Source organism: Poecilia mexicana, unplaced genomic scaffold (assembly GCF_051168715.1).
Source record: "Poecilia mexicana isolate PSO_F unplaced genomic scaffold, ASM5116871v1 scaffold_2, whole genome shotgun sequence".
Lineage (NCBI taxonomy): Eukaryota > Metazoa > Chordata > Actinopteri > Cyprinodontiformes > Poeciliidae > Poecilia > Poecilia mexicana.
Genome location: NW_028263371.1, coordinates 6,996,098 through 7,019,637, shown reverse-complemented (window position 1 = coordinate 7,019,637; position 23,540 = coordinate 6,996,098). Strand labels below are relative to the sequence as shown.

General features: G+C 38.7%; 3 protein-coding genes and 1 long non-coding RNA gene across 5 annotated transcripts in view; 2 read left to right on the top strand and 2 right to left on the bottom strand.

The window, feature by feature from the left end:
- Nucleotides 1–51: 51 nt before the first annotated feature.
- Nucleotides 52–1,241, bottom strand: LOC106904939 (putative pancreatic secretory proteinase inhibitor). The gene is made up of 4 exons (XM_014969484.2): nt 1,116–1,241; nt 738–769; nt 545–657; nt 52–187 (listed from the first exon to the last, which is right to left on the bottom strand). Exons 1-4 carry the CDS (start codon nt 1,165–1,167, stop codon nt 142–144), a joined length of 243 nt encoding a protein of 80 aa, XP_014824970.1. The 5' UTR covers nt 1,168–1,241; the 3' UTR covers nt 52–141.
- A 1,018-nt stretch (nt 1,242–2,259) lies between these two features.
- On the top strand, nt 2,260–3,383 carry LOC106904940 (serine protease inhibitor Kazal-type 1-like). The gene is made up of 4 exons (XM_014969486.2): nt 2,260–2,366; nt 2,692–2,723; nt 2,825–2,934; nt 3,251–3,383. Exons 1-4 carry the CDS (start codon nt 2,315–2,317, stop codon nt 3,294–3,296), a joined length of 240 nt encoding a protein of 79 aa, XP_014824972.2. The 5' UTR covers nt 2,260–2,314; the 3' UTR covers nt 3,297–3,383.
- Nucleotides 3,384–8,756: 5,373 nt separating this feature from the next.
- LOC148160366 (uncharacterized) lies at nt 8,757–10,247 on the top strand. Its single transcript, XR_015762370.1, has 3 exons — nt 8,757–9,184; nt 9,508–9,536; nt 9,636–10,247. It is a non-coding gene; the product is annotated as an uncharacterized LOC148160366 (long non-coding RNA).
- Nucleotides 10,248–16,062: 5,815 nt separating this feature from the next.
- The window catches only part of LOC106904934 (phospholipid-transporting ATPase ABCA1-like), a 33,752-nt gene continuing 26,274 nt past the window's right edge, over nt 16,063–23,540 (bottom strand). For both annotated transcript variants that reach the window (XM_014969478.2, XM_014969475.2), the window contains exons 30-49: nt 23,247–23,345; nt 22,910–23,099; nt 22,698–22,792; nt 22,578–22,610; nt 22,364–22,469; nt 22,039–22,113; nt 21,730–21,899; nt 21,473–21,650; nt 21,266–21,381; nt 21,031–21,175; nt 20,821–20,944; nt 20,585–20,714; nt 20,259–20,442; nt 20,025–20,131; nt 19,795–19,936; nt 19,541–19,675; nt 19,336–19,439; nt 19,139–19,231; nt 18,741–18,984; nt 16,063–18,444 (exon numbers count right to left, since the gene is read on the bottom strand). In XM_014969478.2, the coding sequence (XP_014824964.2) occupies nt 18,301–18,444; nt 18,741–18,984; nt 19,139–19,231; nt 19,336–19,439; nt 19,541–19,675; nt 19,795–19,936; nt 20,025–20,131; nt 20,259–20,442; nt 20,585–20,714; nt 20,821–20,944; nt 21,031–21,175; nt 21,266–21,381; nt 21,473–21,650; nt 21,730–21,899; nt 22,039–22,113; nt 22,364–22,469; nt 22,578–22,610; nt 22,698–22,792; nt 22,910–23,099; nt 23,247–23,345 (2,614 nt within the window). In that variant the 3' untranslated portion in view covers nt 16,063–18,300. The remainder of the gene's footprint in view (nt 18,445–18,740; nt 18,985–19,138; nt 19,232–19,335; nt 19,440–19,540; nt 19,676–19,794; nt 19,937–20,024; nt 20,132–20,258; nt 20,443–20,584; nt 20,715–20,820; nt 20,945–21,030; nt 21,176–21,265; nt 21,382–21,472; nt 21,651–21,729; nt 21,900–22,038; nt 22,114–22,363; nt 22,470–22,577; nt 22,611–22,697; nt 22,793–22,909; nt 23,100–23,246; nt 23,346–23,540) is intronic.

The following is a 23,540-nucleotide window of genomic DNA, read 5'->3' as shown; positions in this document are numbered from 1 at the left end:
CCTTGTATGCAGCCACAATGTTGGACAATATTGAGGAAAACAACAAGAAGCTCACAAATTTTGATACTTTATTGCAAAATGACAGCAGATGTTGTCGATTTCCGGCTTGCGTCCTGGCGTTGACTTTATCAGCCGTACAGGTCAGCAGCCTTGTTCCTTCACTATCAAGATGTCCATCTTGGTTTCTCTGAGGAAAGAATTGTGACACATGACTGCAGTGATTTATGCTCTCATCTAAGATTTGGAGTTATTTTTCCTAAACTAAAAATGTGTGTAAGGTGAAAACTTGTGTCAAGGAAGGATTCCCACCCCTTATTTTCAAAACCACTATAGAAAAACTTCCCATTCCTGTTCAATGGTTGATTTACACTTAAATTTTCTGTATTTAAAAATAGACATAGCTAAAACTGTCCTGCAAAGAAAACTTTTGACTTTGCAGGACACCAGGTGGCGACTAAAGTATTTTGTTTTCCAAAGAATCAGGTAGGGTGACCCAAAATGAATCTGTGAAACCCAGAAGTGTGGAGTAGCTGTGTGTACTCACTGTCTCTGGACGCAGAGGAGACACTCATTGGCATAAGTGTTTCCATCGCTGCCGCACACAGGGGCAAAGTTCATGGGGCATGCCATGATCTTCTCCAAAGCAGGGCAAGTAGGCTGACAGACATTAAAACAGCACAATATTAAATTCTGCTCAATTACAGGGAGTTCAAATAAATGTTTAATCCTGAAATCACCTTTCTCATAAGTCCAGACTTGTCTGCAGCATCTTTAGAAAAATAAAAGAAAGCAAGTGCCTTTTGTATCATCCAACATAAATTTAAGTGTTGACGTCAGAGATCATGTAACTTTAAGGCTTTAGTTGACTAACTTCTTTCAGCACTGCGTGCCAGTAAAGTGCCTATCATGGAAAATCTAGATCATTTTGTATCTTTTTTGTTTGTACTGTAGCATTTGACCTTAACATAGTGAACAGCATAAAGCAACTTTTATCACAGCAGGACTCGTTGTGAACAGAGATAAAATAGTTACAACTCTTCTTTGCTACAAAACGTCTTCAGAGCACTTTCGAAGCACATTAACCACGAAAATACTTAGTTGTTTTCTTTTTTTACCTGCTGCGACACAGATGAGCAAAAGCCCGAGTACAACAAGTCTCCCAGCCATGATGTTGGTGGATGAATAACTCAGACTGGACAAATACTTCTCTCTTTACAAGTTCCTCAACTGTGTTTACATGGGCGTGTGTGTGTGGGAGACTGACAGCTGTTCAGGCTCCCTCGTAAAATAGTCACCATCATATCTTGCATTGTCATAAAGATACTGCAAAACATGTGACAAAACCAAAGAAAAAGTAAAAAAAAGAGACTTATTTGATACTTCAATTAAAACAAGGTTGTAACTTAAAATGTGGGAAAAGTGAAGTGCAGAGAATACTTTCCAGATGTATCTCTAGCTCTGGTCCTCTACTAACGGGTCCTTGGTAGAAGACTTTGAGGGTTCTTCGCAGCATGTTATCATGTTTCCTTGGACTTCGGGACTGGGATTTCTCCAGGTATCTGGATGTGACCACTTCCCCAAAGACCCTTCAAGTACCACATGCTCTTCCCTAACCCATTGGTATATCTCCAGTTCAAAGTGTTGCCATCAAAAGGGATGGCCACAGCAGCTGTCCTCTGCTGCTTATCAATGATCACAACGTCCGTTCTTTTGGTCTTTACTGTCATTCACCATATAGTACGAGGCAATCTTACATGGGAAGGCAGATGGTGTGTCTTGAACAAGGACACATTGATGGTGGCGGACAGAGCGGTGACCAACATGGCAACCCACTGACTTCTACCACTGTCCCAGGGGATCTTAGCTCAGTCTTTCCCCACTACCTGAGAGGATGATGTGCACTTTGACCCAGTGGTTTCTGGTTCATATTCTGCACGAATGTTCTTCACTGGTATGGTAGATACATCTGCCTCCTGTGCTGTTAGTGGATAGCCTGTGGGTACTGGATTTGGTGTGTAGTGCTGAGTACCATTTTTTTTTAACATCACGGGTCTAAATTTCATTCTTTGGGAAACTTAATACCAGCAAGGCACAAAAGTTTTCCGGACGTTGCTCTTGCAATTCAGCTGACTTCGCAAAATTTGTCTTACCGTTGCAGGTATTTGCTTGTTGCTGTTCTATGTCCTGGATCATTGAGTCACTGTGTCACTCACACTTAAACAGCTAAATATAATCAGAGGCGGTGACTGATAGGAAACCTGTATATGTACACAACCCGCATATCTGCTTATTTAGTTATTCATCAACGAACACCATGACTGGAAGACTTGTTGTGCTGGGGCTTCTGATCATCTGTGTTGTAGCAGGTAAAAACATTAAGTATTTTCTTGTTTAATTTGTTCTGAAGGCAGTTTTTCAAATGAGTTTTTATTTATTTTTTACAAAGGAGATTTTTAACTGTTTATGCTAATCACTGCTTTATGGTGACGTCTTATGATAAAAATACACATTAAATTATATAAATTATCTTTTGAATGTATAATAGACACCTTACAGTATCAATAATTAGTATTACTGATACTAATGGCTGAAAGTAGTCATCTAAAGCTGGTTATTTCAACTCTGAACTCAACATGGTTAAATGTAAGTTGGATTTTGAAAAAAGACTGTTTTTTTTTTCTTTTTCTAAAGATGCTACAAACATGTCTGGATCCACAAGAAAGGTGATATGAATTTTAGAATTAAACATTCATTCCTGTATGAATAAAACTTACTAAGTTTAAGCATAATTTTACATAATGTTGGTCTTTCATATGTCCGACAGCCTGCTTGTCCTGATGGAAATATTGGGAGATGCACAAAGATTTTGGACCCTGTGTGCGGCAGCAATGGAGTCACTTATGACAATGAGTGTCTCCTCTGCAGTGAGATGCAGTAAGTACACACAGCTGCTCCACACTCACAGTTCACATGTTAATTTTAAGTCACCCAAGCTGATTCTTTGGAAAAGAATGTGCTTTAGTCACAACCTGGTAGTATATGTAGATGTAAATCAAACATGGAGTGCTTTGTTGTTGTTCTTATTTTAAAAGGAATTCCTGTCTTTTCTTGACACAAGTTTTCAACTTAGACACATTTTGTCTTCTAATTGCCCAGAAAAATGATTTAATTTGTTTTTATTGTTGCTATAAATACCATTTGAGCTGAATGACTGAATCACTGCTATGTCATGTCACAATTCTCTCCTCAGTGAAACCAAAAGGGACATCTGGATCACCAAACAGGGACGCTGCTGACCTGTGGTTGATAAAGTCAACACCATGAGGCAGCCCAGAAAATGATATCCACTGTTGTCTCATTGAAATAAAGTTAAGTTTCATCAACCTGTGACCTTCTGGTTGTTTTTCTCAATAATGTCCATCAATTTGTGATGCATATTAGGTTCACAACCCTGAAGAAACAAAAATCTTACCAAGTATTTGTTTGTATTATAGTGCAAATATCATAGTACATAGTAGACAAAACTAAGTAACATGCAACTTCTCTCTAAGATATAGGAGCTTGTAAATAATTTCTTAATATTCTATGGGCAGATTTTTTTTAACACATGAAACATTTTTTCCATGTTTTAAGTGAAAAAAACTGCCAGTGGAACTAGTACTTTTTAAAATTATTAACGGTGCAGCATTATAAAATCTACTTTTTTGAGCTTTACATCATGTTAGAATGTTATTCCCTCATCAAAAACATACCTGGCATGTTTCTTTGATTCTTACATGGATGTTTGAGGAATCCTTTAATGCACCGTGGTAACTTTTCAACTGTACTATGGGGGAAATTTTCACACATTTTCAGTCTGAAAAGTGTTGTTCTCAAAACTTATAATATCTGTGCTAACATTTTCAGATTGAAAGCAGGACTTCATGTCTTTCTTCTCAAAACTTGTAGTGCTTGTGCTCAAAGCTTCTGCTCTCTTTCAAACAGGGGCAGATCTACTGGGGGTGGCAGTTGCCACCTCAACTGAGAGCCTTGCCACCCCTGTTGCCACTCCAGCTGGCGACTATGAATTCAAGAAATAGTGATGGCAAAACTGACATTAAGAACATGAATATATTTTTTCCCGACAACATTGAATGCAACACAGTGCAATCTGACACCTACTGCTAAATAGCTGCAAGTGCGAGAGGACGGAGCGCGAGGCAGCAGCATTGGTATATATGGGTGGATATAATATATATAATAGGTATATATTACAGGATTAGACATTACGTGACTTATCGTGCGCCAGACATGCGCCATTGCTGTCCATTGAGTCATGAATATCGGTGGTCAGGAAAATACCACAATCACGGAAAGAATCTGAAAAACGGACGAAATGTTTAGCGGTTAATTCAACCCTATGACAGCCATAGACAACAAGGTCCAAGGGTTTCACATTTAACAGGTTTTATTTTCTTTAAAGTTTTAATTTAAAGAAAATATTGAAAAAGTGAGCAGTGAGTTAGTTATGCTAGCCTAACTGTTGCTACCCTGCCATTGACTTTGGCAACATGTGCTGTTAGCACTAAAACAGGGCAGGCCATACACCCAGTCATCAGTAGAGCAGGTGTTTAAATCAGCTAATCAACCGCCACTGTGTTCAGCGAAAATGTATAATCATAATATGGACAGCAAGTCTGACAACATAATGTAACAGACTGAATGTTATGTTTTGGTGTTTTTGCGTACTTTTTTTGTGTGTGGGACATGTTTGTTTTTTTGTGTTGATTCCCCTGAGGCTTGAACGTAATCTCTGCTCTATCTGCTCGGTGAGGGGTCGGCGCGTCCCGCTGCGTGTCCGCTTCAACCCGCGCTGCTGCGCGCTCGGTTCATTGCGTCGACAATAAACCTAGCTTTAGCAGTTTCTAGCTGCTCCAGGCTCTGAGTTGACACTGATAAAGTGTCAAAAATGATCCGATGATGATGTTCGATGCCCGCGGGCTCAATGTTGTGTTACAGATGACTCCCTCTGTAAAGCGTACGATGCCGGAGCATGTGCCGACTGCCTTGGCAGTTTCTTGGCGCATCTCATGTTTGCCACTAGTGGGACAGATACAACTATTGGCTTTAGCAATGCAACACTTAAGGCATTTGCGCTGATGACCAAGGATATTTCCTCATGCCAAAAAAGAGGCGGGTTTCATCCCATTTTGGATCTCAGGGCACTCAATTAGTATTTAAAGGTCCTCCTTTAAGATATTGGTGAGTTGAAACAAACTCCTATATCTTGCTGAAAAGTTGTTGCTAAAGTAGTCTGACTGGTGCCACTGGTCCCTCTGGCCACCACCAGAAAAAAGAAAATAATTGAAACAACTTAATTGAATTGCTTCAGTTAGTATTAATTCAATTAAATTTATCCAACTTAATTTATTCATTTGGTTTAACTTAACAAATTTAAGTCAGTCTTACTCAAGTCATGTAGTTTACTTCAAATGAAGAAGTAAACTAAGAAAGGCTCATTTTATTTTATTAAAAAAAAAAAAGGTTTTATTTGCTGTGGTGGCCTTTATTATTTAAGAGTAGTTGGGCAGGAAAGTAGGTAACGGAAGAAGGGGATTACATGTGGCAAAGGTCATGTAATCCCTTTGCCACACGCGACTGCAACGGTTGTAGCCGTTGCAGTCGCAATCAAAAGTTTCTTTTAAGTTAAAATGTGCAACTTTTAAGTTAATTTAACACCAAAAAGCAAGTTGTTATCACTAACCAAACAAATCAAGTGAGATTAATGTAAAAAAAAAAAAAAGTCCATAAGATGAACTGCAGCCCAAATACACTTTCTAGAGTGTACATGTATTACCTTCCCTCCAGACCGAATAACAGTCTGATGTCCTGCTAAAAAAAATCCTTTCGGTGTGGATCAGTGAGTCCTTGTGTCGCTCACTCCTAGCAAACAGCTACATATCCTCTTGACTACCAGGAAAAAAAATATTGTCCAATCACCATGTTTTTTTAATCCCACATTCTTTGTAAGGTAATAAAAGGTTTTATGCACTTACTTTGTCTCTTCCCATAAAATGTGTTATTACTGATGAACGCAATTTTTATGTATTAGAAAAAGATATGAACAAAAGTCCCACCCCTTCATATGTGGTATCATTGAAAAGCCCTAAACGTCCTCTCCAGATACCAAAAGGAATTAATTCAGTAGAATGCAGGGAGTGGGAGATATTCAAGTTTAGAAATGTCCTCTACAGAGGACAAGAATGAACTTCTGGTAGTCAGGAGGATACAATGAGAGGCGGTGACTGATAGGAGACCTGTATATATACACCCCCATATCTGCTTATTCGGAGTTATTCATTAACAAAAATCATGAACGGAAGACTTATTGTGTTGGGGCTTCTGATCATCTGTATTGCAGCAGGTAAAAAATTAAGTATTTTCTTGTTTGTTTTGAAGGCATTTTTTCAAGGTATTTTTTTAGATTTAATTTTATTCTTTTTTTTTTTTACAAAGGATATTTTAACTATGTATGCTGATTATGAAAAAAAAAAACACATCCAAAATTGTCAACATTCTTCTTTGAATGCATAACAGATGCCTTACAGCTCGATTCGTACTGATAATCAGAGCTAAAAGTAGTCATCTATAGCCGGTTATATCAACTTTGAAGTCAACATTGTTAAAAGTAAGTTGCATTGAAAAGACACTTGCTTTCTTTTTTTTTAAGACGCTGCAGCCATGTATCCTCAGCGATACCATAAGGTAAAATGAAAGTTGAATTAAATGTATGAATAAAATGAACTGATTCAGAAGAATTTTATGTAATGTTGCGTTTTTCACAGGTCATATGTCCTACAAAAAAGATCTACGGATGCACAAAGATTATGCGCCCTGTGTGCGGCACTGATGGAGTCACTTATGCCAATAATTGTCTCCTCTGCAAGAAGATGTAGTGAGTACACACAGCTCCTAGACACTCAATGATTCACATATTAATTTAAAGTCACCTAAGCTGATTCTTTGGAAAACAGAAAAGTACTGTTGTCCCAGCCTGCTAGTCACCGAACGTGACAAAATTGAAAGCTGTTTATACTAAAGGATGTCTCCAGTTTTTCCTCTATAAAAATGCAGCAAAAAAATTCATATCAACCATTGAATGTTTTTATTCTTTAGAGAATATAGTAGAAAGTACAACTTCCTGTCTTTCCTTGACACAAGTTTTCACCTTAGACACATTTTGACTTCTAATTGTCTAGAAAAAATGTCTGACTTTGTTTTATTTGTTGCTATAAATAAATATTAGCTGAATGACTGAATCACTGCTTTGTCATGTCACAATTCTCTCCTCAGTGAAACCAAGAGGAGAATTTATGTCGTCAAAGAGGGACACTGCTGACCTGTATGGATGATAAAATCAACAGTATGAGGCAGCCCAGAAAAATGATATCCACTGTTGTCTCATTGTAATAAAGTCTAAGTTTGATCAAACTGTGACCTTCTGGTTGTTTTTCTCAATATTATGCATCAATTTGTGATGCATATTAGGTTCACCACACTAAAAAAACAAAAATCTTACCAAGTATTTTTGTGTAGTTATAGTGCAAATATCTGACAACACTTGACAAAACGATGTTACAAGCAACTTCTCTCCAAGATGTAGGAGCTAGTTTTAAGTCAATAATGTCTTAATATTGATAAAGTACAAGTTCCACTGGTAGATTTTATTTCTAAATCATAAGACTTTTTTTTTTTTTTTTTTACAAAAAACTGCCAGTGGAAATGGTACATTTTAAAATGAATATTTAAGAGGCAGTATTGTTATCTCAAATCAACCTTTTTGAGCTTTACATCATGTTAGGATGTTTTTCCCTCATCACAAACATACCTGGAGTTTTGCTTTGATTCTTTCATGCAAGTCAGAGAAATCCTTTAGTCCTGCATGGAAACCACTCAGCTGTGCAAAACACCTGGGTGAACCGAGCGCCACTTCTGAAACATTCTAACATTCATGTTAAAATATAATCAGAAACTTTAAGCTGAGTTTCCTCCTCTTAGAGCAAACCTCCACCACCACTCCTCCACTCAGCTCCTTCAGAAGATTCACTTAGCAAACACCTGGTGGAAGTGTGCATCTACTGAGCTCATTATGAGAGCTACCTGCTAGAGAAACACTGGGAAATATTTTGTTAAAAGGATTGACAGGGGAGCAACGTTGCGATGACTTCCTGAAGGCGGGGTTTCAGAAAGAGCAGGAGTTATTAAAGAGACAGAAACCCAAATTTCAAGACAAAGAAGTCAAATTTCTCTTAAGTCAAATTTGGTATCTCTCTATTGGACATAAGGGATTTTTTAATTTTCTGCAACCTCGCAAAGCATTGCATTGTCTAGCAATACTTTTGCGTTACCTCACAATGGGTTTTGCGTTCTTTTCCCTCCTGTGCTGTTAGTGGATAACCTGTAGATACTGGATTTGGGGTGCAGTGCTGAGTAACATTCATGTTTAACATCACAGGTCTAAATCTCATTCTTTGGGCAACTTATCACCGGCAAGGCATATCAGTTACCCGGCTCTTGCTCTTGCTGTTGCCACTTAGCCGGCTTCTCAGGATTTGCCTTACTCGGTGCAGCTACTTGTTTCGTCTGTTGCTGCCTTCCTTGTGGTCTCTTTGTGGTTGCCATTTGTTTATGGTATTCCAAGGTACTTATAGTTTTGGTAATTGGTAAATGGCCTGTGGTTGATTGGTGCTTTATCAAGCCAAGAGGACCCCATAGCACTTCACACTACATTCACACACTGATGGAAGCTATCTACTGGATTCTACTGGACAGAAGAGATGCTCAAACCGGCAACCCAGCAATTACAGGGCAAACTCCTACTTCATCGCCCCATGAGTTTCTTGGTTGAGTTCTCTAGCATCTGCTGTTCTCCCCTCTGTTATTACTTCTACATTTATGATCTTAACTATTTTGTCATCATCCAGACCAAATTACATTCTGGCGTCCCTGCTGTACATCCTGGAGGTGTGGATCAGTGAGTCCTTGTGTCGCTCACTCCTAGCAAACAGCTACATATAATGAGAGGCGGTGACTGACAGTAGACCTGTATATATACACCCACCGATCTGTCCACTCAGTTATTCACCAACGAACACCATGACTGGAAGACTTTTGCTGGGGCTTCTGATCATCTATGTTGCAGCAGGTAAAAAAAAAAATCTTATTTATATTTCTTGTTTAATTTGCTCTGAAAGTATTTTTCCAAGAAGTTTTTTCATTTCATTTTACAAAGAATATTTTAAATTGTTAATGCTGTTCACTGCGTTATGGTGAAGTCTTATAATAATACTACACATATTAAATTATCTAGATTCTTTTTTTGAATGCAGAATAGACACCTTACAGCTTGATTCATACTGATAGTAATGGCTGAAAGCAGTCATCTAAAGCTGGTTATTTCAACTGTGAAGTCAACATGGTGAATGCAATTTGGATTATAAAAATGAACTTGCTTTGTTTTTTCTAAAGGTGCTGTAAGCAAGGCTGGATCAAGAAAGGTGATATGAATTTTAGAATCAAATATTTTTTTCCTGAATGAATAAAACTTATGTTTGAGCAGAATTTTATGTAATGTTTGGTTTTTATACATCTACTAGGCTAAATGTCCTGATCCAAAGATCTTTGCATGCACATTCAATGTGATCCCTGTGTGTGGAAGCAATGGACAGAGTTATGGCAATGAGTGTCTCCTCTGCAGGGAGATGCGGTGAGTACACTTAGCTGCTCTACACTCACAATTCACATAATAATTTTAAGTCACCTAAGCTGATTCTTTGGAAAATAAAAAAAAAAACCTTTGTCCCGACCTGCTAGTCACCGAATGTAACATTGAAAACCGTTTATACAAAAGAATGTCTCCAGTTTTCTCTTTAAAAATACAGCAAAAAAGTGCAAATCAACCATTGAATGTTTTTATTCTTTAGAGAATATAGTAGAAAGTATGAATTCTTGTCTTTCCTTAACACAAGTTTTCACCCTAGACACATTTTGTCTTCTAATTGTCCAGAAAAAGTGACTTACTTTGTTTTATTTGTTACTATAAATACCATCTGAGTTGAATGACTGAATCAATACTATGTCATGTCACAATTCTCTCCTCAGTGAAACCAACAAGGAAATCTTGGTCGCCAAAGATGGAACGTGTTGACCTGTATGGTTGATAAAATCAACAGTATGAGGCAGCCCAGAAATAAATCTCATTGTAATAAAGTCTAAGTTTGATCAAACTGTGACCTTCTGGTTGTTTTTCTCAATATTATGCATCAATTTGTGATGCATATTAGGTTCACCACACTGAAAAAACAAAAGTCTTACTAGTGCAAATATCTGACAACACTTGACAAAACTATGTTACAAGCAACTTCTCTCCAATATGTAGGAGCTAGTTTTAAGTCAATAATGTCTTAATATTGATAAAGTACAAGTTCCACTGGCAGATTTTTTTTTTCTAAATCATAAGACTTTATTTTTGTTTTTTACAAAAAAATGCCAGTTGGACTGGTACTGTTAGGTATCTTCATTAAAAGAACCACAGACAACGTATATGAATTTTATGACCAAGCTTTTGCAAAAGAAGTCTAGCACACTGCTCCTCCGAGCCGTTCACTGAGCGTTCTAAAGGCCTTTGTTACAGCTGTTTTTTATTATCAAGTAAAAAGAGGGAGGATAGGTAAGGAAGACAGCAGAGACAAAATACTACTGCACACAGACAGTTTCTAAGGTAGGGAGTATTCCGGTTGATAAGAAGGCACCTGTGGAAACATAATTTAAGGCAGTGGTTCCCAAACTTTTTCTTCTGCGCCCCCCCAGTGGTTTCCAAACATTTTCTGCGCCCCCCCTATGGATTACAAATAGCTGTCTGGTTGACACAACGCGTGTGAGGGGCGGGGGGGGAGGGGCATCGGGGGGAGGCTGGATTACTGCCAACGACATATTCGCGTTTGTAGATAGATTTTTACCCAGAATGCAAATGGAAAAAAACCGTGAGCGACACGGTGACTGGTACTGACTAGTATATATTCCATTGAGGGAAACTAAGTTTCATATCTGCTCAAGAGCCCCCCTGGTGGTTGAAGAAAAATCCACATATATATGAAAAAAAAACAGTGAATGCTCTCTGGCATTGTTCAGGGGGCCAGACCAAATGAGGTCTGGCCAGATCCAGCCCTCAGGCCATAGCTTGGGAATCCCTGCTCTACTGTATCAAATTGACATAGGAATAAGAGAGAGTTGGCCATTCTAAGGTAAAATCCCAGCGCATTACATGTGTTCATGTTTTTTTTTTCATCCAGACCCGCGCCCCCCCTGCAATGACACGGCGCCCCCAGTAGGGGGCGCGCCCCACAGTTTGGGAACCTCTGATTTAAGGTCTGGGAAACACACAGTTAACTGTTTCACATGAAGACGAACAGGCAGATATGACCTCCAGGTCAGTTTATAAACACATAAGGAAGAGAACACTTTAAACTGAAAATCACAGTAATACTGAATGTTGATTAACTATTGATTAACATTAGACTGAATATGAACTAAAGTAAAAACAAAATGATAATACCAAAACATCTCTAACAGGTACATTTTAAAATGAATATCGAAGGGGCAGTATTGTTATCTAAAATCAACCTTTTTGAGCTTTACATCATGTCAGACTGTTTTTCCCTCATCAAAAACATACCTGGAGTTTTCCTTTGATTCCTTCATGCAAGTCAGAGAAATCCCTTAGTCCTGCATGGAAACCACTCAGCTGTGCAAAACGCCTGGGTGAACCGAGCGCCACTTCTGAAACATTCTAACATTCATGTTAAAATATAATAGGATTTTATTCTTTTGTGTAACCACTAAAAAATATAGCATTCTCCAGCAATACTTTTGCGTTACCTCACAATGCTTTTGTGTTCTTGCACAATAATGTAGTGATCAGTTCATGTGGCATAATTGAATACTGGAAATCTTTGTCACAGGGGCCACCGTACATTTTGCTATGATGCAAGTTTCTCGTAAGGCTTTTCCATTTATGTTAATATCTCATTTGTGAGATATCTGAAGCTTTATATCATTTTCTTTGGCAGTTTTAACAGAAAAGGCAGTTTCTAGCAGGACATCCACAAAGCCTGTCTTTTCTTTCCATTTGAAAACAGAGGGTATCCTTATGTCTCGTAGTTGGAAGCAAACCTTTCAGCTCCGGTGTTGATCTTCCTTTAGTATTATTTCCTGCTTCAATTGAAAATCCACTTTAGAAAACTGTTTAAGTGTAGAAATGTAGGAGCTGGACCAAGTGGTTTGGGAGAGGGAAGTCTGGGCCTCCTAACTTAGGCTGCTACACTCGCGACCCAACTCCAGATAAGCGGAAGAAGATGGATGGATGGTTGGATGGTTATTTATCTGCTAAAAACAATTGTCTCCTCCTCAGTTGCAGTTAACAGATGTAAACCTTACCTTTACCCTTTTCCTAACCATCACATACCTAACCCCATCCCTAACCAAAACTCAATTCATACCTTAGCCCTAAATCTGACCCTTGACCCAAAAACGGGGTTTTCCCTTGTGGGGACCAGGGTTCGGTCCCCACAAGGAGCAATTGGTCCCCACAACATAGTATGTGTCAGGAAAATCGTCCCCACAAGGTATACAAACAAACGCGCACACACGCACGCACGCACGCACGCACGCATATACAAACAGATAAATAACCTTTAAACAGAGAAGTATTTGTCCGTTCTGAGTTATTCATCCACCAACATCATGACTCGAACACTCTTTGTGCTGGGGTTTCTGCTTATCTGTGTCGCAGCAGGTGGGAAAATGAAAGTTTTTCTTGTTTCATTTGTTTTGAAGGTATATTTTGAAAGTAGTTTCTTTACAAAGTACAGCTGTAACTATTTCATTTCTATTTACAATGAAACCAGCTTTGATAAATTGTTTTGCTGATCACTATGTTAAGGTCAAATTCTACAGTACAAACAAAAACATACAAAATGATCTAGATTCCATTTTATAATGCATAATACACTTTAGGTTAATTCACACTGACCCTGAGAGCTAAAACCTTGACATCATATACGAACTGTGATGCCAGCACTGTTATATGTCAGTTGGATTATTAAAGAAAAGAAAACGTACTTTATTATTTTCTATAGATTCTGCTGGAAAGTCGGGACTCTTGAGAAAGGTAATACACATTTTAGAATTAAACTATTATCTATGTATAAAACTTACTATAACTGAACAAAATTTGATGTGATGTTGTGTTCATATGTTGGATAGACTTCTTGTCCTACTCAAAGGGTGAACAGGATTTGCCCAATGAACTTTGCCCCTGTGTGTGGCAGTGACGGAAACACTTACTCCAATATGTGTGTCCTATGCACAAAGTGAGTACACACAGCCGCTCCACACTTGAAGGATTCACACATTAATTTTGTCAACTAGTCTGTCTCTTTGGAGAGGAAAATGCATTAGTCACCACTTAGTGATCAACTAATACGAAACCAAAAGGTGTTCTACCGTGAACAAAAACCTAAACGTGCCATTTTTGTTTTTGTTCCCGTTTGATTGTGAGCTGAACTCAAGCATCCAAAATGTTTTCCATGTATACAATAGAACTATTCCTCTTAAATATAGTTCATAACTGTTCTAAATTTGTGTTAGTAGCTGCGCTTCCACTGGCTATGTAATTTGACATTTAGAAAATAAATTTGCTTAATATAAACATGCCAATTTAACAAAAAACACGACAGGAACTAGCAGGAGGAGAAAAATGTGCCATGTTTTTTTACATGTTTATCACATAAACAAACTTGCATGTGATTTTAATTGTATTTCTTATTTGCTAAATTGTGTGTGTGTGTTTTTTTTTTTACATTTGCAGAATATCAGACAAGGTTTTGTACACATTTGTAATGGAATGACAGCTACTGAGTGACTTTCTGACCTTTTAGCACACCCTGCAGTAAAACAAATCTGCACATTTCAGAATGTCCTCTTATTGTGGCCAGTCTAAAGCACACAGTGTGCACTCATGCTGTCTAATCAGCATCTTGATATGCCACACCTGCAAGATGAGATGAATTATCTTGGCAAAGAGGCAGAGCTCTCTAGCCCAGATTTAGACAGATTTGTGAAAAATGTTTGAGAGAACAATGTATATTGCGTATAAAAAAAAGCTTGGATGTTTGGGTTCAACTCATGACAAAAAGGAGAAAAAACAATTGTTGCATTTATATTTTTAAGTGTAAAGAAATCTCTGGTTTTATCTTTGGAAATACAACAGGATACGTGTGAATCAACCCCTGAGAGGGACAGGAAGGTTTTTCTAGTGTTTTTCTACAATGAAGGAAAAAATAGCAATTCTTATCCTGCATTCACACAAGTGTTCACCTTAGATATATTTTAAGCCTAAGAAAAATAACTTTTAATTGTTCATAAAAAATTGTTACTTTGTTTTGTTTGGTTTTATAAATAACATTGCATCTGAATGAGTGAATCACAGCTATGCCATGTCTCAATTCTCTCCTCATGGAAACCAGAAAGGACATCATGTTCGTCAGGGAGGGACGCTGTTGATCTGTGCAGTTGATAAAATCAACACTATGAAGCAAACTGGAAAAATGATATCTACTCTAGTCACATTGTAATAAAGTCTAAATGTCTTCAATCTTGTGACCTTCTGGTTGTTTTTCTTGGTATTATACAATTTATGCTGTATGCTAGGTTAACAACGAAGAGGCTAAAGAGTTACTAAGTAAATAAACTTTATATGTATTGCACTTTCACAGATTAAAAAAAGGATTTTACAGAAATACAGATGTAGGCATAAATAGAATAGACCAGTACAGTGAGAACAGATGACAAGAACAAAAGTAGAACATTTAACTAGAGAGGCTCTGGGCTAAGGACAGAGTATTATTAGAAGTCCCAGAAAGCTTCATAAATCCTGAAATTGACAAATATACTTTAGTTTTTAATAAAAACATTTAGTAACACACTTAGCAATACAATAAACTACCATGACCTTTGAGCATTTTTACTGCACAAAATTAAAATTTTCTGCAGAGCAGTTGTGGTTTCTCGGCAGGTCATACCGACATATTTCATATGACCGAAAGAAGGATGAAATGAAAAATGTATATGGGGATTTTTAAATATCTGAAACCTAAGGTGAGCTAATTTTTTTTCTCACATTTTTGCAGTGTTTTAAACTATTTTCCATTGCTCTAGGTACTTGTGAAAGGGTAGTCCATTTAAACCACCTCTGGGCCTGTTTGGCGAAAAAGTCAGATGATGCCACATATACCAGTATATGTGTGTGTTCAAATTAAACCTGTATTGTTTAATATGAACAATACGAGTTCAAATTAAAAGTTTTATTTCTAAGATAGCATCTGTTCAATAAAAAATTACTAAAATATTATTATTGTTTACTTTCAACAATTGTAAAACTATACTCTGAAATTACTTAAAAATTGCAGTATTTTATGGGTTATTGATGACACTTCCTCCACTAGCATTACATTGTTGTACAAATCCAATTTGCAGAACAGTAAATACTAAGGGAGAATATGCTTAAGCACAACTAAAACTTGTTCACACTACTGTTCGCAATCTCTTTTACATCTTTTAAAAATGCTTAAACTGCAGCAACCCCTGAATGCCTGTGAGGGCACATGTGCAGCATTGCTTGAAATTAATTTAAAGGTTACCTCAAACAGCTTTTTCAATTGCCTAGCAATTAAAAAAGGCAATATTCTCCATACAGAAAATGTCTAGAAGCTGTCATAAGCAACAAAAAGTGTCCTAAGTATTTAATACAGTTGTTATTCCTTGTGCTTTTCCACTTTAACTTAATTCATGGACTGATTTATTTACACTTTTTGTGTGTGAATTACATGCGTTGTTACATAGATGCTATGTCAATTTTATATCAGTAATCCGACTGAAAACATAACTACTGAGAAAAATGTTGATGTGCCAGCCGTACAGAAAAACAAAGTGAATAAAATAAACAAAAACTACAGTCGGGAGAAATTTGTTGTCAAAACATGATTTTTTTTATTAATGTAAAGAATAACTATTCACAATGGGTAACAGACTCAAACAGCTGTAATACTTAAAAATGTAAACAAAGAATAATATTGAGAATGAAAAGAGAAGAATCACCACCCTCATTCTGTCCTGCATTTCTCACAACTATTTCTGCTTCTCAATTTCTTCACTTATTTTCATCACATTTCTCTTAAATACACAAGCCTTTGTTCTCTACTTCAAGTTTCTAGCAAACATCTCACTGGGGTGGCGTAGCTTTGTTGTTTGTTGTGTCTGTTTTCCAGTGGAGAGATTTTTTTTCTACTTTTACATCTCCAAGTCTAAAAAAATGGAAACTAAGGCCCGCTAAGCCTGTAAAGTGCTCAAATTCTTTAAAAATCAGGGGTTTCAAGGAAGAGGATAAAATCCTCAGTTCGTAGTTAGTGGATCCCAGAGATAATTGAAACCCCTTCCAAGATTTTATACAAGACAGAGCACCTGTAATTACAATCCACCATCAATTAAAATCCTGGATGATTCTTTTTTTTTTTTTTTAACTATAAAGTATTAAAAGCACAATTTAATTTACATGGTCCTCATTTTTAGTCTGGCTGGTTGTTTAGCTGCTAAAAACTGTTGTCTCATCCTCAGTTGCAGTTAATAGATGTGGGCAGACTTTGGCAATATTTCCACAGGATGAATGTAACTTGCAGTCTAGTTAAGAAAAGAAGGAGAGTGCACACTATTTTTTTTTTTTACAACAACCCCAGTTGATAAGAGAAACAGGAATATATTTCAAACTGACCTGATGGATAAACGTTATAAAACACTCGTTTGCTTTTGCTGATCGGTCAGGGTTTAAAGTTTAGCTTTGTTTGGCACACAGACAGTTAGTTCACTCCAGTGTTAACATCACAAAATTGCAACTGTACATATTATCCATGCAGCACCGGCTCAGATCTGAAGTGCTCCCACCATACCCTCTCAAAGGCCACATCCAAAACATTTACATATTTCAGATCTAAGGTTCACACAAATAGAGCTGCTGATGACTCCACCTTGTGGCCGTGCAAAAAAAAAAAAAAAGAGAGAGAGGGCAGGATGAGTAAAGCCAGAAGAGCAGAATGCACGTCTTAACCAAACATAAGGGAACCACTATTTTTTTGTTTTGATTTTGACAATGAAGGACAACAGTTAAAAAAACCCACCCACACACACAACATTTCACAATAACCTATAACAAAACTATTTTCCATATGCTTTGTTGCATGTTGGTATTGGTCTTATACATTCCTTGGCAGCCTACATACATTGTTGTTTTTAATGGAGTGCTCAAGCTTGACGCTCCACCAGAATAGGCACTGTGCTGGACAATGTTAAGGACACCAAATACAAAAAAAAAAAAGAAAACCCCACATTGGTTAGCAGTTTGAATTATTAGACAACCATGAGAAACAACTTAACCATGCTTGGCTAAAAGGATTTTTCTTTTTTCAGATTAGCAAAAGTTAAAACACAGATGATTGCACATTTGAGACTAAAACGGGATTTTTAGATGCTTACCTTCAACCATCTCTTGGATTATAAAACAACTGCGCTTGGTAACGAATAGAAATTGAGAAAAGGTTTGACCCTGAATAAAAAAAATGAGTCAGTCCATCTTTCAACAGTTGGCAGTGAATGATTCGAATGACTTTGTTTTTACAACGTCATAAACTCTGCTGTCGCGTGCTTACAGGCAGTCCTGCAGACTGCTGCCGTCTGCTCCAAGGAATGGGGACGAAAACCTTCCAGATTTCGTTTCGCGTTATCCCCTACCAAAGTGTCTTATCCGTGAAGTCAGTAACCTGGACTTTCCAGTTGAACAGAGAAATTCAGATCCTGCCGTCACTTCAAGTGTCTTCTTTCTTCCAGTCCACGTCGTGAAGAGGAGAAGCACCAGTCTCCAACCTCTACACAGCTACCTTCTAATCTTAAATATATATACGTTTATTTTACTTGCATTGATTTGCATTGAGTTTTTCATCGTTTCAGCGTCTGTCAAAAACCTGCCGTCGTTGCCTCCGTCGGAGGCTGTGCGATGAGACGCAGGTTCACTGAGACACGATGACAATTAAAAAAGACTAAAAAATAGAAATAAAAAAATGACCATAGGTCGTCTCCCCCACAAGTCAATGGTCCACGTTTTTTTTTTCTTTTTTTTTTTTTAGCAGGGAGAGAGGGTGAAGCATGATTCAGAAATCAGACACAGCTCTCTCTTGTCTTGCTGTCTGTGAGGAAAGAGTTCAACTGGGAAAGGTCCACCACGACTGCATCCCGCTTGCTCAGGTGGATGTCTTTCAAGTGGTCCTCGTCACTTTGGTCCTTGGCGAAATTAACAAACACCTGAGAGAGGGGAAATGAAAAATTAAATACAATTAGATATTGCTAGACTAATCTGAATTTTTTGCAGAGGCTGTTTTTGATTTCTATAGTGAGCTTCTGAGGGTGTCAGTAAAAAAGTGTGGGTTAGCAGCACAGGCACAAGATAAAAATGTAACTTGAACAAGTTTTCTGTTGCTTCTCATTGATTCTTTTGCAGAACAGCGCCATATTTTATCCAATTTCAGAATGTTGAACATGGCTGGCAGAGGGACCCGTTAATTCAAGAACAGCCACTGACTTTGTGTTCGCTTGCTTACTTGGTCTAAAGTAGTCTGAGAGACAGAATAGTCCTCTATGCTGAGTGCCTCCTTGTTTTTGGAGAGAAGGGAGAAGATTCGGGCGAGGGAGGTGAGCGAAGAGGGGAGCTGGTACTGCAGCATGTTGCGGTGTTTCTCCTTCAACGTGCTCCCCGGCAGTTCCTGTTCTATGAACTCCATCACCAGCCGTAGGTCCGGGTCCGGCCCCGCCACGCGCAAGATGATGGTGTAGCCGTCTCCAAACCTGATGGAAGACATTTATTGTTTTAAGTGTGAATAACGGTGGAAAAAGAAATTTGAGTATGAAAAAAATGCTTTGGGTTTACAGGTTTCACCCCTTATTTTGTTACCGAAACGGCATTTTTTTGTAATGAAATGTTTCATTTGTGCATGCCTACCGGTTTTTAAGGTGCTGCACACTGCCCAGACAGCGGAACCTGCCGTTCACCATGATAGCCATTCTGGTGCAGAGTGCTTCACACTCCTCCATACTGCGACAAACAAAGAGAGAAAACATGTATTCAATACACAGACATAGGGAGGCTACAGAAATTGTTCATTGATTCCAATAGTTCAAAGAGATGCTTCGACTGACCTGTGGGAGGTGAGAACCACGGATCGTCCCTCTTTGATGATGCTCAGGATGGCGTTCCAGAGGGCCCGACGTGCCTTGGGGTCCATTCCTGTTGTTGGTTCATCCTGTTACAAAGGTGATAACATACGTTTAGCAACACATCAGTTAGTGCCACTATGAACATTGTCATCTTTATGTTTTATGATTAATATGTAGTTTCACTGACCAAAAACACAACAGGTGGTCCTCCTATGAGTGCAATGGCAGTGGAGAGTTTCCTCATGTTTCCTCCACTATAGCTCCCTGCTGCTTTGTCCACATACTTGATCAATCCCAGTTTCCGTATCCCCCACTCTGCCACCTAGTGGGGAAAAAAGAGTTTTGCTAAATGTTTGGACAAGCTTAACTTTTCTTTGTTTGATATACATGTTATCGGAGAAGGTTGGACATGAAAGACCAATGATGTGTATTGCTGCTGACCTCGCAGACTTCCTTCTCAGGTACTCCTCTCAAGATGGCGTAGAACTCGAGGTGCTCTCTTCCAGTCAGAAGGTCGTTGATGGCATCAAACTGAGGACAGTAGCCCATGTTCTGATGCACCTCGTTTATTTCTGTGTTTACACTGAAAGGAGAGAAAACGCACAAGAACATTAGTCTCCAAATGTTATTTTAGTTTTAAATGAAATAAGAATGCTTGTCTTGTTTCATACCTCTTGCCAGCTAAGTAGGCCTCACCGCTGGTCACATCTGAGTCTCCAGTCAACATTTTGAAGGTGCTGGTCTTTCCTGCTCCGTTGACCCCAAGCAAACCAAAACACTACAAGGGAAAATGTGCATCATTGAGTATATCTGCTACGATTATTTCCACACTTGCTTAATCTCATAAGAAAATACAAATATTCTTGCATGTTCCTCTGTATTATTTTCTGTAAACTGGAGCATACCTCTCCGGGAGGGATGCCAACACACAGCCGGTCCACGGCCGGCTTCTGTTTCCGCTTGTAAATCTTGGTGAGCTGCCTCAGCTCGAGAATGTCCAACTGTCCACCGCCGCTCAGGATCCTCTGTCGCTCTCTGGCAACGTCTTCATCCTCTTCTCCAATTGGTTTCAGATGGCCAGTGGAGGATCTGCGGAGTTTTAAAATAGGAGAGTTCAAATTTCAGCGGACTTGAGCTTCACAGCCTGAAATATAAACCCACAACTAATGTTTTCATTCGTGATGTCTGGGTAAGTGGTAGGTGAACTCGACTGATGACATGTTTTACCAACCTGGCTTTAAAGCAGAAACGGTACTGGATGAGGACGGTGATGCAGAAGAAAATAACCCCCTCTATTGCCATGGCGAACAGGTTCTTTCCCACCATGTCCCAAGCCAGAGGAGAGCGAAACCGGTTTTCACCTATAACAGACATTTCGTCTCTTTAACGTGGCCTTTCATGAGACTTTTCTTGTCCTAGTCAATGATATGACTATAAAATTGATAACAGGTCAAAGTAAAGACTCACCAAATCTCTCCAAAGCATCAGCCATGGCTTGATTCTTCACCATGTCAATCAGTCCTCTACCCAGGCAGAAGTGAGGGAAGATGAGGAACACATTCTTCAAGATGTCATTAATACCACCGATCTCCTGAGAGAGGAATGCAATTAATGCCAATTTAACTTCCTAATGTTTTAAAAAAAAACTATAGTCTGAAACTCATAACATTTACTTACATTACTTCCAAACAACTCCAGGACAAACGTGGACACACTGCCATTGATTCCAATCAGTATGTTGACACTGGTTAGAACTACGTAGGCAGTGCTGGGGATCTTAAAGAAGAAAGAGGCTGGGTACATCAGAGGGGTGATTGACCACCTGGTAAAAGAAACAAAACGTAAATTTACATGAAGTCCTTGAATGTGGTTGAAGTGAAAAGCCCCAGTGTAGAAAGTTTGTCCAAATTACCCATAGAGGAGAAGCAGCAGAGCCAGTACTGGTAGATTGGTGGAAGAAACATAGGCTTCTTGTTGGAAACAGACAAATATGATGATCACTAGCGTAGCTGGAACGACGTAGTTACACTGCGAGAAGGAAAAGGAAGAGGAGGACCTTTCAGTATTTCCACTTGGAATATTTTGCCACTCGAGTGGTGTTGACTTTGTAATGTCTCACCATATCCCAAATAAAGTTGGCCAGCCAGTAGAGCAAGGGTTGCACCCCACTGATGAACTGCATATGCTTGGCCTTTGTTACTCTCTCCTGGATGAGGAAGACCACAAAACTGGCAGGGACGAAGGACATGGCGAAGATGACGCAAATGGACACCAACACGTCCACAGACGTCGTCATCCTAAAACCCAAGAAGTAAGAATTCTAGGTCGGGAAAATTTCCGCTTGCGTTCATGTGGCAAATTGATCATGATGCTCACAGTGCGACTTGTGAGAGTTGCTCCTTGGTGAGGTTTAGTGGATGGTTGTAAGCGGTGATGCCAAACTTCGTCGGGTCTTGACCAGGTTTGAGACTTGACCGTAAAATGGCGTTGTTCATCACGTTGAGGAAGGAGCCGATGCTGTGCCAGCCCTTGTTGTTAAACCAAATCTAAAGGAAAGAGGGGATTTTAAACTTGGATTTAAAACCATTGTCTTAGAGATGAACTGTTTATAACCAATAATTATATAAACAGCACCAATCAAAATATAATGAAGTGTGAAATACAAAAACATATAGAGTTTCTAACCTTAACATTATTCTTTGTGTCCAATCCTTGGATAAAACCAGAGAGACTGCTGAAAAAACGAAAGGCTGCCGTTCCCTAAAAGATGGATGAGGCAGAAAGGAAAGGAGAGAGACAGAGAGTTGTGTTTAGAAAATATGTAAACTGACATAGTTGGCTTAAATTTCAAGATTTACTACATCTCTATAATCATAAACCAAAATTATCTAGGATCCATGCATATTTTGTTTTACCTCAGTAACAAAGACCGAAATAGAAATGTCCTTCAGTAAAACCAAGCTGGTTCTTTATAATTAGAATAATGTCATTATTCTAATCTAATTCTTACCTCTTCAGGTTGGAAGAGTTGCCTCAGTTGCACAACAGCTTCATCAATATCACCTGTATGGGACAAAACATGGGAACCTCGGGCGCCCAGAGAGAATCCACCGTATCTGTTATGGAGAGCAAACATTTTTACATCAGTGCTGCTCACAGCAGAGAAGCACTCAGATCAATGTTTTCTTTTTTTTTTTAAAGACTCATGACGTCTTAGAATGTACCTGAACTCGTTGACCCAGATCTTGTTATTCAAGCTGTAAAAGGGGAAACGATATAATGAAAGGCTATAACTTATAAGTTAGAAATGTGACATCAGAGGAAAGAACGGTAAGAGTCTTTACCTCTTGCCGATGATCTGAGCGTAGGTTTTGACCAGGTAGTCCGACACGTTTCTACCAGTCAAATTCTGCAGGGTGTCTTTGTCACTGATCATCATCTGGATACAAAGACAAATCATGGTACTTCATTACTGTGTGCCAAGTTGAGTTTGTGCGTGTTGCACTTTTGATGCCATAGCTGAGTCTGTGTTCAGATTTTTGTTGGTTCTACTGACCTGTGGTGGTGGAAGTCCACCGGCCCCGGCGGGACACTCGGGCAGCATCCTCTTACGGCCTTCACAGCTGCACTCACACAGTGGAGACGGGTTCTCCATGGTCCAGTTGCCTTTGTCGAATATATCACTGACACTTTGAGGAACTGGAGGGAGCGTCCAATCATCCTCCACCTCCACACAGGGAGTGTCCCTGGAGCATGCAGAGAGAACAACATTTTAATTTTTAGCTCAACTTTTACATTTCTAATTACTACATCGTTTTGATTTTTGTTTTACTGAAATTAACATTTTCTGGATATAAAATCTCCATGAATAAAGTTACTCTTTTCCCACTTACGGTATGGGCTCTCCTTCCATGCATCGTGTTCCAAATCCTGGTTTGTCCATCAAAGCTGCCAGTAGTTTGTGGTTGTGGGGTTCTTCAGGCATGTCATTGCTGCAAAGGCAGAGTCAGAACACTTTAACTAATGGCATTTCTTACATTTAATATACAAGAAATAGCTCACTATAAAATCCTTCATATAATTTCTTCATCATCTACATCTTTTAGCGGCACTTGTTTAAATAATTCTTACCATGTAATCCTTTACATCTATGTACACCTCTTAATAGAAAAACATTATTCACTCAT